At 39.9% G+C, this 14,446-nt stretch overlaps 1 protein-coding gene across 4 annotated transcripts in view; it reads right to left on the bottom strand.

Annotated features, from left to right (window-relative positions):
• The window catches only part of FAM204A (family with sequence similarity 204 member A), a 29,201-nt gene extending 14,966 nt beyond the window's left edge, over window positions 1–14,235 (bottom strand). Inside the window, exons 1-7 of one of the 4 annotated variants that reach the window (XM_045506520.2) lie at window positions 14,162–14,235; window positions 13,599–13,819; window positions 8,254–8,495; window positions 7,494–7,581; window positions 7,328–7,355; window positions 7,034–7,133; window positions 132–221 (exon numbers count right to left, since the gene is read on the bottom strand). In XM_045506520.2, the coding sequence (XP_045362476.1) occupies window positions 132–221; window positions 7,034–7,133; window positions 7,328–7,355; window positions 7,494–7,581; window positions 8,254–8,487 (540 nt within the window). In that variant the 5' untranslated portion in view covers window positions 8,488–8,495; window positions 13,599–13,819; window positions 14,162–14,235. Of the gene's footprint in view, window positions 1–131; window positions 222–7,033; window positions 7,134–7,327; window positions 7,356–7,493; window positions 7,582–8,253; window positions 8,496–13,598; window positions 14,140–14,161 lie in introns of those variants that run through there. The other 3 variants (XM_010969861.3, XM_045506522.2, XM_010969860.3) reach the window with 3 other exon arrangements.
• Window positions 14,236–14,446: the final 211 nt, after the last annotated feature.

The raw sequence follows: 14,446 nt of genomic DNA, 5'->3' as shown, positions 1-14,446 counted from the left end.
GAGAAGAAAATGGACAAGAAGGAAAATCTTGTATCAAATATCTGAATACTGAACTTACTTGTGATCATAAAAAGAATGTACATTTTAGAAAATCTGGAAACACAAATGTGTCATCAGTTTGACTGACTCACCTCTCGAGTAGCCAGCTGGTTGCTGAGTTCCTCAGCCTTCTCAATGTTCCACTCGTCCACAGCTTGGTCTATGCTCTTTTCAAGGCCAGACTAAAACAAGAGAAACCTAAAAGTTAGAGGCAGGAAAGAAAGGCAAACATTTGCTAGCAAAGACTACATCAGGGACCACACCGAACACATTACATACTTAGACCACTTAATTCTCACGATGACCGCACCTGGTGGTTGGTACCACTGTCATTTACTGATGAGAAGGCGGCCAGAGAAATTAAATGGTTTATTCAAGGTCAGATCCGTTCTTGAACTAATAAAAAAGAGACCCAAACCCAGATTTTTGTGACTCTAAGGACTAGGCTTTCCCTTCATAATGATACAATGTTAATGATGAAAGGGAGACATTACGGTATGCTCATTACGCAGTTCATCCTGGGCTTAGTACTGTAAGGAAGCTCACTAAATCCTTACAACAACTTGACGATCACCAAACAGACCAGGTAGGATACATCACACACTATGGAAAGATGCTTACTAAACTTAAACTGAGTTTTAGTTTGTGGAAATAGCTTTTACAGGCAATAAAAATTTTTAAAAAATAGTCTGTTACATGCTTCTTTTATCCTAACAATGGCTTATCCAGTGTATCTTCCACATTGACCAACTTAGCCCTCCTTAACCTAATAAAAGCAGCCCCGGGAATGTCTCTTCCATCATTGTACTGATTGATAATATAGTCAACTGAGATAAATTTTGCTCCCATGTAGCCCTTGTTGAAACAAGACTTTAAAAATGCCCACACGTAATTTGCCTAAAAAGATTACAGAAACAAAGAGGCTGTCCCTGATGTCTGTGTGGAGAAGACTGTTCCTTCTCACATCCCTCGTCCCACCCAAGGGCCTGAGAGGATGACTAGGCTACTTTTCCTTGCCCCCAACTGTAACTGAGATGATCACTCAACAGCCCCCCAGAGGCTCTGACCCAGGCCGCACTGCTCTTCTGTCCTTTTCCCATACTGGTCCTGTCATCATCCACCCATTTCCAGAAATGTGTCTTGTATTTCTGCAGAATTCTTCTCCTGATGGTCCAGTCAACACCCTGGACCCACTCTCCCAACATCCTACATCTTCAGCAACCTCTAACACCCATCCAGAATCTATACTCTAGGCAGGGACTGTCCATGTCTGTGCTCTGTGTAAAAGCTCAGGTCTGCAAATGAAGTCAGTCTACAAACTGAGCTCATGCCAGAATGCAAATCAAGTACATGCACAGGTTTGTCTAGCTGCCTTCTCTCAGGGGAGGAGGAGTAAGGGAAGAGGACAAGACCGTCTCAAAGAAGGAAGCAGTACACTGCGTCACATTCAGGTACAAGTCTTTTATCTCTTGGGAGACCAATACCTTGAATAGGCTTGCTTTAGGCCATGTAACAGCTTTACAATCTAGAATTCTCTCTAAACACAAGATTCTGCCCCTTCCACTTACCCCAAGTCTTCGAAGCCAGTGATCCTGCCCTGTCTTCACGTGGAATACCCTGCTCCAGCACCACCATATTTATTCTTACAGTCCTTTCAGCCCCTTTCTGGATTCCTCTATCCTCCCTCTCTTGCCTGCAACCCATGATTAATCTTTTCAAATTAGACTCTAGGCTAAAAGTTCTCAAAGTCTGGGTCTGGACCAGTAGCACCTGCACTACCTGGGAACTTGTTAGAGATGCGAAACTGAATCAGAAACTCTGGGAGTGGGACCCAGCAACCCAGTGATCCTAAACAGGCTAAAGTTTGAGAAGCATGGACCTAAGCAGTACCTTCAGCTTCCTCCAGCATCACATCTCGTTTTGGCTGTTCCCAGCCATTCGTTTCCACCGCTTTTAACATCCAGGTGTCCCAGCAAAGTCAGAGAAAACTGAATGACTCAATTCATCAGCTTTACTAAACGCTGTTTTCAAACTCAGCTGGGTGGGCTCTCAATTCTGCCCTTGAAAGTTCCCATATTCCTTTAAGAAGTTGTTCCATGTCTTTTCCATTTTCTCATATACCCTCAGCCCTACCTCCTTCCTTTTCAGCAGATTCTAACTCTTCTTCCTGCTTCATAGGAGGCTGAGGCAGGGGAAGGAAGGAAGGAAAGAGAATAAGCAAGAGTAGGTATGCCTTTTCTATAATCTTCCTCTCACCCATATGCACATCCAAACTCTCTGCTTCCATGAAAAGATATTAACATTCCAAATACTTTCAAAATGTTTACATTAGTATTTAAAAAAATATCCTTAAGTAAAACACTTCCATCACTTTAAGACCAAAAGTTAATAACAGTTTACAAAAGAACATGGTTGTTGAGGTCAGACCTGGGTTCAAATTCCAGCTCCTCTACTGACTGGTCAAGAACCTGAGTGAGATCCCAAACCTCTACAGGCTACGGCTATCTCACCTGTAAAATGAAAATACTGCCACATTCTTTGCTAGGTTATGGTAAAGGTTGGAAAAAAAAAAAAACAAGTAACATGCCTAGTAAAGTTCTTAGAACGTCATTAGTCATTCAGTAAATAAATTACTCATATTATTAAACTTATCAGGATAACATTAAGACAAAGAGAAGGTTCAGCTCTATTTAACTACAGACCCCATATCATTTGTCAAGGGCTCAGACCCAAGTATATGACCCCAGAATTCAATGTTGAGTCAGTAAGTTATCTCATGAAATAAGATTTGAGTTTTAAAGCTTTTTAAAAGTCTTACATTGGACCGCAGGGGAAAAAAAATAGGTAATTTCTCCATAAAGGAGGAAGAAAAAAAGAATTAAGCATTAAGTGTTGTGATCTTTACATATAAATCACGCCAACTTAAATTATTTGAATCAGGTAAGTAAAAACTAAGTTGGGCTATTACCTCAGAAAAATCTAGATTTGGGACCAAAATGGCTTGGGTTAAAATCTCATTTTACTTTTCACCTGCTCTGTTTTCTTAGCTAAGTCATGCTGGGTTTCAGTCCTTCACCTGTATTATGAGACTAGTATTGGGGATCACATAAGGATCAAGAGAGGAAGCTTTGCAAACTGATACCAGGGGAACATTGGGGCACCTCTACAACTCTCCCCCCACCACCCACCCTGCTCCCTCCCACTCAAGGCAGCCAGCCTGTGGTCTGTGTATTGGTGCTCCATGTAAGATTCTAGTAAGAAAATGTATTCTGCTAAAAAAATAAGTTTGAAAAAAGCCACACTTTACAACAGCAGTTTCTTCTCATAAATAACTAAAAAAAGATTATCAAAGACATTGTACGATTACTCTAAAAATTATTAGAAGAATCTCTGGTTTTTCTTGCCAGGAAGTATCCATTAAGTACACATAAAACTACTTCCAAAAGTGACTGCTGACTAATCAAATTGATTCAACTAAAGAACACCTGAAACATTTATAATGAAATTAATGAGTAAAATTTATTCCAGAAAAATTCCCACACAGATTCAAAATAATTATGATTACAGAATTATTGGTAAGTCCCAGAACTGCTGCCAGAAACACAATTAGAGCTGTATTTAATACAAAGAACACTTTAAAACAGCTTTAGATATGAGGAAGATTACATTTTAAAAATATAAGCCTCTCTGCATTGTCAGGGAAGCAGGTGACAGCAGTGCTGGAAACACACATCCTTGTTTTGAGCAACAGTTTTAGCTTGGCTGTGTTCCAAGGCAGGGGTGTGGATGGGGGGAGAAGAAAGAAAAAAAAAAGAAAAAGAACAAAAAAGGAAAAGGACCACATGATACACACAAGATTAAGAAGTTTGTTCTGTTTTACCGATCTTGAGATTTGAGTGATTGAGTAAATATGGACTAAAAAAGTGTCCCTGAGGTTTGGTAACAGATCAGCCTCTGCTCCAGAGAAATAAAATAACAGACCAGAAATCCATGCTAGTTTTGTCCAAACTGCATCACGGATTTTCAGGATCCTTTCTAGATTTCTTGAGCAGTAGCTATTATCTGCTGGACTTCAACTTATTCTTAGCTTTTACCTTGGTGCCTCCAATGTGGACATTCTTCAATGTCTGTTTACTCTGTCGGATTCACAGTAGAAATTTTCAACATGACAGCAGCAGAGGTGTATGTAAAACAGTGTCCCAAACCAAAGAACGAGTGTGAACCTGCTGGCTGCAATTGTGCTGAACTACCAAGAGAATATGAAATAATCTGGTGTGTCACCAAATCCTTCCTTTCCTCTTGTGCGTACACTTACTTACAGAATAGTAAATGTTGGGAACATCCTGAGCAGACACAAGCCTGTCTTGTTTAGAGGATGCCATGACTTTCTAAGTCAAATGTCATTCATTGAGAGGAATGCCTACCGTTAAGGAAATTCAAACTCATAAAACAGATCAATGGGTGATTACAAAAGCATTTATAGTGGTCTTCCCTCTTTTTTTAAAAGGTGTTGACTTAAAATTTTTTTCTAGAGTACATCAAATGTACAATGTGAAACAGAACACTAGTTCCTAAAACAGTTCTTTAAAAGATCCTGCACAAGGAATCCTAGTATCCTTCACAAATTCCACATCTTAGATAATGATAGGTTAGCCATATCTTGCCAGGATCAGGAAGGTACAATTTCACATATGTAGGGTAATAATAATGTTCTAAAATAAATAGACTGTAAAAAAATACTCCCTACATTTCTACCTTTTGGAAAGGCTAAAAATTGAATTTCACGGCTTTAACTTCCCTAGGAAATAATTTAGACATTCCAAAGCCAACATAGTTATGAGAAAACATTACAAATATTATCAATAATTGAAAATCAAAGACCACTTAATTCACAGGTAAAACTGTAAAAAATATTTCCTATGAGAACCAATATTTAACCATTCCTTTCCTCAGAAGAATAATCTAGCCAGCGGTTGGAACTCCAAAGCAGGCCAGAGATGGCCTGTGGACCCCTGCTGTCAGCATGAGCCTCCTCCCTCAGGCTTCAGAACAGGTGTGCTGCAGTCAAGAGCATCCTTCTCGCAAGAGCCTCCTCCCAGCCCACCAGGTTCACAAGGGGCAAGAGCACGGTGCTCCCATTTTAAAATGCTCACCAGCCCCTGTGGCAGTGAAGCTGGGGACTGAGAATGGTGTAATAAAGCCCGGGTTTTAGTTTCAACCTCTACCAGGGATCTTCCTTTGTAAGAAACTGAGCATTTCTGCACCTGCTTGAACATCTGTAAAAAGGAGATTGCTCAGCAGCTGTAATCAGTTGCAGCAGAGAGTGATCCTGGTTCCAATTCTCCAGTGTTCTAGGGACTAGGTGACAAGAATTCTTGGCAAAATTGGAATCCAAAGGTTCACACGCAAAATTCTGTTGTGGCAGCTCTTTAATGCATGTGCCCTCAATGACACAATACCACCCAACGATGGGTTTAAAATCGGAGGTTTTTCACAAGAACAATTAATCAGAAAATGGTAACGATTCCTACGCACTCAGTAGTGTACAGCAATGATCCTGTCACACATGCAGGATACAGTATTCTTGGGCTTCAACCAGCAGGCCTCTGTGCCTCTGTCCCTACACCCAGAGCTCAGGCTTCATGCCCTTGAATTCTGTCAATATTCCCCTTTGTGTATCTCTAAGTGACTCATTTATTCAAGCTGCTACTAAGTATTCATTCACTTCATCTACAGACTGACAACTCCCAAACATACATCTCAAGCTCAGACTCCAATCCAAGCCCCGGCCTCATTTTACCAAGTCTGTTTATTCCTGCCTGCTACTGCCCGTGCCCCTGAACGAACTTTGCACAGGCCCACTCCAAATCTTTGCTTCTCCAAAGCTTTCCCGTCTGTGACTATTCACACTGCTGCTTAAGGTAAACTGTGAATGGCTCCCTCCCCTCCTCATGCTCCCACACCTCCCCGCCACCTCACAAGCAATCCAGAGGCAAATACTGGAGATTCCACTCCTGCAGCATGCCTCAGATCCATCCGCTTTATACCCTCAGCAGCACCATTCTCGTTCAAGCCACCATCATCTCAGGCCTAGAAGAGTCTCTGCTCTTAACTGTTCTCTTCTCCTCTACTTTTGCTGCCCCAAGGTCCATTCTCCACATAAGATGCAATCTTTTAAAACATAACTTAGATCATGTCACTCCCTTAAGACTCTTGAATGACTCAACTGCATTGTGACTAAAACCCAGTTCCTTACTGTGTCCTTTTAAGGTCCTACAAAGTTTGGTCCCTTGCTGCCTGCCTGCCTCTCCAATCTGACCTTAGGCCACACACCCTCCTCCTCGCTGACTCCATTCCAGCCGGGCTGACATTCTTACAGTTACTCAAATGGCCCACGACGGTTATTACCTCTACACTGGCATTCTTTAGATAGACAGCTCCCTCCTATCCTTCAGGTCCCTGTGAGATGGCATCTTCTAAGGGAGGCCTTCCCAGCTAAAGCGGGGCCTCCATTTTAATTTCTTCACAGTACCTTCCTTGTTCATTTGCTTCTTAACAATTTTCTTAATGATTTGTAACTATATCTATTAGTTTACGTAGCATCTTGCACACATTAACTTTTTCACCAAACAAACTAATGAGGAGATATATCTTAGGCAAGGCTAACTACAAACACTTCCTACTGGCTAATATAAGATGCAAAAAAGATCTTCCAGATATTAACTACTATACATTTTAAAAACAGATAAAAAACAAATCTATTCTATATAGCACATGGAAGTATATTCAATATCTTGTAATAACCTTTAATGAAAAAGAGTATGAAATCAAATGTGTGTGTGCACATATATATACATATATACACATATATATATACATATATACGGCTGGAACATTGTGCTGTGCACCAGAAATTGACACACTGTAACTGACTGTACTTCAATTTAAAAAATAATAATAAAAGAATTTTAAAACAACCAAAACAAGACCTTACCTTTTCGATTTTTTTCTTTTTCACAGGGGGGTCAAACCTATCATTGACTCCAAAATACTGAGTAAGCTCCTTCAACTGGGTTTCACTTGAGGACTGTTCACTGAAGGAAGACAGATAATAACTTACGTTTTACACAAAAAGTACTTATTTTTACTTTTACTGTTTTTGTTTTTAATTGGTTACTACAATTGCATCATAACAACTAGTTTCAAATTTCAGAGGTAAGAAGTTCACCTATTTGTACAAGTTCTACAACACTGTCTAAAACAGAAAGAGATTTTAAATTCCACTTACCTACGAGATTCTTCTTCATTCAATTTACCTGAAAAGAAAACCACAAATTGTCAATACCTAAGTATTTGGGTATTTCAAAATTCCATTTATTAAAAACTGTTGAGCTCAACTGGTCGCAACTTAACATTAGCAATAATGACAATTAACCTGAATTAAAACAAAACACCTTTTCTGGAGCGTTTTCTTTTTTTCCTTCTGGATCCCGAGGTTGAGATTTTCTGTTCAGAACGTTTTTTATGCAATTCTTGAAATTTCTATATAAAAGTAAAAAAAAAAAAAAAAAGAAAAAGAAAAAGAGAAGTATATATGTTTTGAAACAAAGCATACATTCAAAAAATAACACAATGTAATAAAAATTATATTCTAATATTTATAAAAATAAAAATTTAATTAAAGTAGTTCAGTTCTTCTTGAAATACCCTATTGTCTGAGACTCACAACCTGAGTTTTTAGCTTCATTTATTTCTAAATAAGTCAATCTCATAATATAAGAGTAAAATTCAATAACTCATATAGACAACAAAGAGATTAAGACAGAAACTCTTCTTGTATTATGTTAGGCCAAGTAGCTAATCCTACTAAGTTTTTTTTTCCTTCCTCTTTTTTCTATAAAAAACAAAACAAAAATGAAAGGAAGTATCTGAGCGCCACAGACCCACAGAGTAATAAAGGTATTGTGAGTCAATCCTCCCTACCTATCACCTCCCCAAATCACAAACATTCTGCCCATGGCAGAGACACACACACACAGGACTAGGCACACACACACACAAGTGCAGGCGTTAATAAGAACACACCAGGGGGTAGGGGTATAGCTCAGCTGGTGGAGCACATACTGAGCATGCACTCGGTACTTGGTTCAATTCCCAGAACCTCCATTTGAAAAAGAAAAATGAATAAATAAGAACACATCAGAGAAAACCTACATTCCACATATTTAGGGGAATTCCAGAGGGACACTCTTCATATGCATTCACATTTGCCTCTGCTTCAGCTTTCGGTCCATCGGTAGGGGTATCTGAGGTCTCCGTTTCTGTAACGGTCCCATCTTCTCTATCTTCCTGTAAGTTATGGCCAGAGCTCTCTGCTGCGGCTTCATCATCAGAATCCAACTCAACATCACTTTCATTTAGGCCAGGAGGTAGCAGCCCACTCCACATCTTTTCTTCTAAAGGGAAAAAGATGAATTAAGACATATAAAGTAGACATGGAAAGAAGTTTAAAGCCATTAAAAGATACCCCAGGAATCTAGTAATTTATACCAATGGTTTGGGAACAGTCTAAATTTTTTTTTATTGGTATAAAGTAGAATGTACCCTCCATATTAAAATAACTTAAATCTTTTGCGTGTATAAATTTTTTAAAAAGTGTAAAGCAGTTTAAACAAGTTTGTTATAAGACACACTTACAGATGAACGACTTCAAGGCAACAGAACCTTGATTCTCTAATATATGTTGATTCTCTAATATATGGATAATTTTGTCCCCAAAAAAGAAATTCAGTAAAAGCATTCATTGCTCAAGAATATTAAGAGCCTAACAATTTTAGGCTGCAGGTAATTTAATAATTATTATACTATATTTCAAGACATAACAATCACAGAAGAAAATAAAATTGAATGTTCCACCTGTATTTGAATGTATAAAACTTTAGGGGACTTAACTAATTGTCTAAGGAATAGACAATTATTCAAAAGAAAATTTTTAAGCTGTGCAAGCAGTTTGAGAAAAGTATGGTGATAATAAGGACGTCCTAGTTTTACATTCTATACTGCTTGCTAACATAATACTAAATGCAGTGTAATCCTAACAATTTAATTTAAATGTACAGCTTTTTAATATAACAATATTGTATTTGGGAAACAAGTTAAAGTTCAGGATAATTTTTGTTGTTAGTTATACAGCCCACTGGTAGAGAGAACCATTAACTATTGTTAAGTCTAATAAAAATGACTTTTAAAAATTGAGGTTGTAATTATGATTCAAAAGATGCCTAGGATAGAGAAGGTGGTTGTACTGTGCATGATTTACTACCAACTTGAAGGAATAAAATGGAAGGCTGGAAGTCTTTCTTGCTGAGTTTTCTGCCCCCTATTGTGTTAACCTAGTAAGAAAGCCACCGGCATTGTCTCCGCCGGATTCCGCATCACTCTGAAAAAGATTCCTGACAACTTTTAAGACCGTCCTCCCAGGTCGAAAGAAACTGGCGCTTACTCTTCACAGTTTTGGTCCAGCTTATCGGCTGCTAGCTCTCTGAAACATCCTCACCAAAACACTCTCTTGGCTTTTTAAGAGGAAGGGCTCTGACATCTAACTGCTCCAATTGTAATTCTGACCCCACTATATTCTAGTGCTATGAGGGAAGCACTTTAACACCTCTGACCCTCAGTTTTTACATCTGTAATACTGGGATAATTACACTGCACACAGGGTTATTCTGAGGATGCAATGAGATAAGCCACCAAAACACTCAACAGTGTTTAGGAGGTTCTGCAGACCCAATCAACACCAAGTTTTTCTTGCCTATTATTTCTGCAGCCACGTACTGCATTTTTATCATTTCTATTATGGGTGGCAGCATTCAAAAGGTCGTTTTGAGGTTTCTAGTGTTTGAGGTTCATTCACTTAGCAACTGATACAAATCATTTACTTCCCCGATTTCCACAGTCTGACATGAAGTTTCTATAAAAATGTTGATTGTTTCTGAATGGAACAATAAAATCAGAAGCAAATTACCAGAAAGATAATGGAACCTAAGCTTCAAGGCTTTTTTTTGCACAGGTCCTTTCAAAGTGCTATACCTAATTGTCTATTTAGAATCTGTATTTCTTTCTTTCAAATTACATAAACTCCAAGCCCCATAAAACCTGGACACATCCCTAAATCTGGCCTGAGGATTTAAAAAGTAGGAATGGAGGTAATCTCGCGATACTCTGCGAGCACAAAGGACATCGTATAAAATATGCCAATATTGAAAAACAGATGTTGAGCTAGTAAAAAAATACTGTTCTAAGAAGCGGGGGTCGGGGGAGTGATAGTAAGTTTCATCATGACTCTGCCACTGGCATATAACACACCTTAGTCTCACCCTCCATTTCAGGACTTAGGGACAGTAACAAATTTCAGAGTTAGCTTTCTTAGCATAATTGGGGTTCTATGTTTGAACCCACTGTTTCTTTCCCCTGTCCATTGCATCTTTGACATGCCCCCTGTGTGCCTGGCCCTCTTCAAGACATACAGCAGTATACACAACAGGCAAAAATGCCTAACCTCATAGAACCAACATGTTACACAAACGGCAAGCTTCTGTCCATTAGGAGCCAAGTACCATTCAGCCTAGACTTCAGCTGTGGGTGCTCAAAGGGGATGTGCCTCTCAAAATTATCTATTTTTAGTTCTTGCTGATGTGGCATTAAGAACTATCCTCAGGATGTCACTGGATGGTATTATCATTTCTTGTGTGCACCCACAGGGAGAAAAAAACTAAACCAACTTTTAAAAAGTGGACTCTATGTCCAAACCCATAAAACAAGGCAAAGTTGAAATCAGGTGTGTTTCTGAACTTAACTCCTAAACATCTTTAAAGTGATATGCCAGTCTCCTGTGACCATAACATACGCACGCGCACACACACACACACACAAACACTAGGGCAATTTGGTGGCCACTGAGGACCCTGCAAAGTGAACCTGCCCACCTGAGCAGCAGCTCACCTATAAATCACCTATAAGCCAATATGCAGTGGCTGCTCTGTGACTTGCTTTGGGCTTACATTTGACAACACTGCCTTTCTGTTCACAGCATGTACATGTCCTTCGTGCATTTCCAACTGTACTACGGTACCAACTGGTCCTATGTTAGGCCTCCTGCTACTTCTGTTTTGGTTGCTCTGGATTATGATTCTCTAGTTCTTTGAAATGTCTCTAATTCTTTGCTTTTCAGAGTGTATTCATTTTAAAGCAGATCACTTCAAATTACCCTTCAAATGCAAAAATTACTCAGCAACTCTCAAGAGACGTGCTATACCTGAGAACAAGAAACTTAAGTTTTTAGTGTAGATTATAGCCAAGTCTACAGTACATATTAATATGTAAGCTTTCATGTCTTTAGCCTGTAAGTCAAATTTTTTAATTTAATCATTTTAGCCCTGAAGAAAGCGTAATTCAGAATCTCTTTTTTCTCTATGGTTTTGAATGTCAGCTTCTTCATTTCATATACTCTCTGCCTCTGGAGTGAAGTTTTTTTTCCATTCCACTATTATTCTACAAAATAAAATTCTGTGTATACTACACAGAGCACTTCTTTAGTACAGGGCTGATACAATTTACAATGAACAAAAAATATTTCTGTATCATTTTAGTCTGAATGGCTGGGTTTTTTTCTGCCCTTGGAAACCACACACAGTCACCACTCAGCACACCTGGGCAAGGCATCTAGAACATGACACAGCTCAGCAGTCCCTCATCTAAGGGTTTTCAAAAGTTTTATGAGGACAGTAATGGAGGTCTCTAAGCTAATTTCAATATTCAAAAAGCCCAATATATTTTATTTGCCCTCAAACAATACCGTCCACCTTTAAGTCAGGAGACTTAAATCAATGAAACATTCTTCTTCACCACATAGTCATTCATCAGAGGCTCTAACTGGTTGCTATAGACTTGATTTTCATTCAAAAACAAAAACAAAAGCTAATGAATATAGTTTAGTAGACACAATCTTTCAAAATACAGCATCCATGAAGGTATCAAATTATAATAAAAGGGGTTCTAGGTTGTGGAAGGATTGGGAACCAGATGGTATAGTAGGAAAACAAACAAACAAAAAAACACTGTTTTGAAAGTCAAAAGATAGGTTTCTAGTCCTGAACAACCTAATTGTGGGTAAACCACTGCATCAATCTTACGCTATAACATGAAGGGTTTGACCAGATAGCTGAGATGTCTTGCGGCTCTAAAATTTTTCTTTATGGATCTCAATATTATATGTGCTCAAATGCCCAGAATCACCTCATTCTCTGCTGTAACACTCCACCCTCTCAGACACAACACTGATTAAACCCCAATACCCCAGAAGATAAAGTTTCTCTCCTAACCTCGCCACCACAGCCATGATTGCTAGTTTTCAGCAAGACTGAATTTCAGAGAGGACACCTAAAAGATGCTCAAGAGAAAGGGAAGGAAATTCCAATTATGACAAAAAAAAAACAAAACCAGAAAGAAAAACAAAGCGGGTCATAGCTGTATGTGACATACAATGTGACAGGCACTGTTTTACCCTTAATCCTCAAACCACCCTTCCACTAGGCAATATTATCTAAACTCCCTTTACAGATGAGGGAATTGACTCACCTAATGCATTGTGAGCCACTTAAATTACAAAAACAGAACTCTATAGCTTCAAATTATAACTTTTGGAGGGCAGAGTTTAAGTATTAATATATTCCTGGAGACAAAGATTTGATAGTGGGTCTGAAGAATGTCTCCAACCTGCAATTCTGTTTAAAATTTGACTCAATAGAATTTTTTTCTCTTTTTTTTTTTTTAAGGGCAGAAAGCTATGTAAAATACTATACTAAATTGCATACATCAAACTCACTTTCAGAGGTTCTCGGGTATTTATACTTAGGTAATAATGTCACATTTTCTAGAAGTCCAGGCAACTGTTTACATCCAAAACCTAATCTGAGCGGTTTAGCGGGTAAATGTCCCCTGCCTCTAATATTCCAAAATTTCGATTCCATTTTTACTAAATGAAGCTGTCTGACTTCCTAAATTTTGTATTCAATTAGAAATAATCACAGAAATCTGAACCTTGTCTGACCTGAATTTAATCTTACTTGTATGACAATCATAAACCACCATCCATCAATCTGAAGACCGTGTTAAATAATTCACACAATAATCAGTTTCTATGGCTGGGAATTAGTTATTTAACTTAAATACTTTTAAGTTTGTTATCATCAACATTAGTGTAAATGTCCTATTCACTTTTATAAAATAAATGTGCTCCCTTTTCTCAAAAAGGTAGAGAAAGGACAACTAAATCACAGGCCTGACTTCGGATTTAAGTTACCAATCCGTTTACCCACATAAATCAGCAATTTGGCAGGATTTTGCACGTATGCATGTGTTTTAATTAAAGAGAGTGTTTTGTTTAGTCAAGGGCTAGAAAACACTTCCCCAGACTCAAGACCCTGCATGGAAAGCGTCACAGGTAGCCAATAACATTTGGAGGCTCATTTTCAATAGTACGCCGCGGTGAGAATACTTACAGGGTTCAAGACTGCAGGAGCGTGGCTCTAGAAAGGTACACGTTTTCCTGCTTGGGTGCACAACCCGGCACTCCGCAGGCTCTCTGGAAGCAGGGTCACACTCCGATCCCCAAACGGGAAGAATCCCCTCCCGGCACGGAACTAAGCGCCGCAGGTTCTGATGTAGGATGTCGAGCTTGCTGACACTCCCATCAATTGCAGCTCTTTTCCGGGTACAGCAACTGTAAACAGGAGTCTGTTTCCCGGCTCGAAAGCCTCCTCAACCCCTGTCAGTCTGGCTGGGGTGAGACGGAGAACCCCTCGCCCACCAAGAGGCTGGGGAAGGCTCTGCGACGCCCTGTCCGAGCAAAGAGGACGCCAGCTCCGCCGACACTCCCGCGGGCCCGACCGAAGGCGCTGCGGGCTCGGCCGAGAGGCTGTGAGGCCGCCCACGCCGGCTCCCTCGCTCCCCGCACCCGGCCTTCCCAGCTCTGTCACGCCTGAGCCCGGGCCGGCCAGGAACCAGCCCCGCAACCAGCCCCGCAACCAGCCCCGCAACCAGCCCCGCAACCAGCCCTACTTACCCGTCGGGAGCCGGCCGCTCGGCAGCCATTTTAAGACCCGCCAACATCGCGCTTTCTCATTGGCTCCGGCATCTCAGCCAATGGGGTGGGGCTGTTCTGGCCTGTGGTCGCCATGGCAACCGGCCGCGCTTAGCTCTGTTTTCAAATTGATTTAAAGGGGGTGATCCGTCTCTATTTCTTTTCTTCCTGCTTTTCTTTCGCCGTTTCCCCCTTTCTTCTAGACGTTTTTTAAGACTTTGTTCTTTCTCCATCCCCTGTCGTACCCCGGTGCCCCTGTTAAGGAAA

The sequence above is a fragment of the Camelus bactrianus genome, chromosome 11 (genome assembly GCF_048773025.1).
Source record: "Camelus bactrianus isolate YW-2024 breed Bactrian camel chromosome 11, ASM4877302v1, whole genome shotgun sequence".
Classification (NCBI taxonomy): Eukaryota; Metazoa; Chordata; class Mammalia; order Artiodactyla; family Camelidae; genus Camelus; species Camelus bactrianus.
The sequence above is the reverse complement of the archived record's forward strand: the minus strand, read 5'-3'. Positions and strand labels throughout refer to the sequence as shown.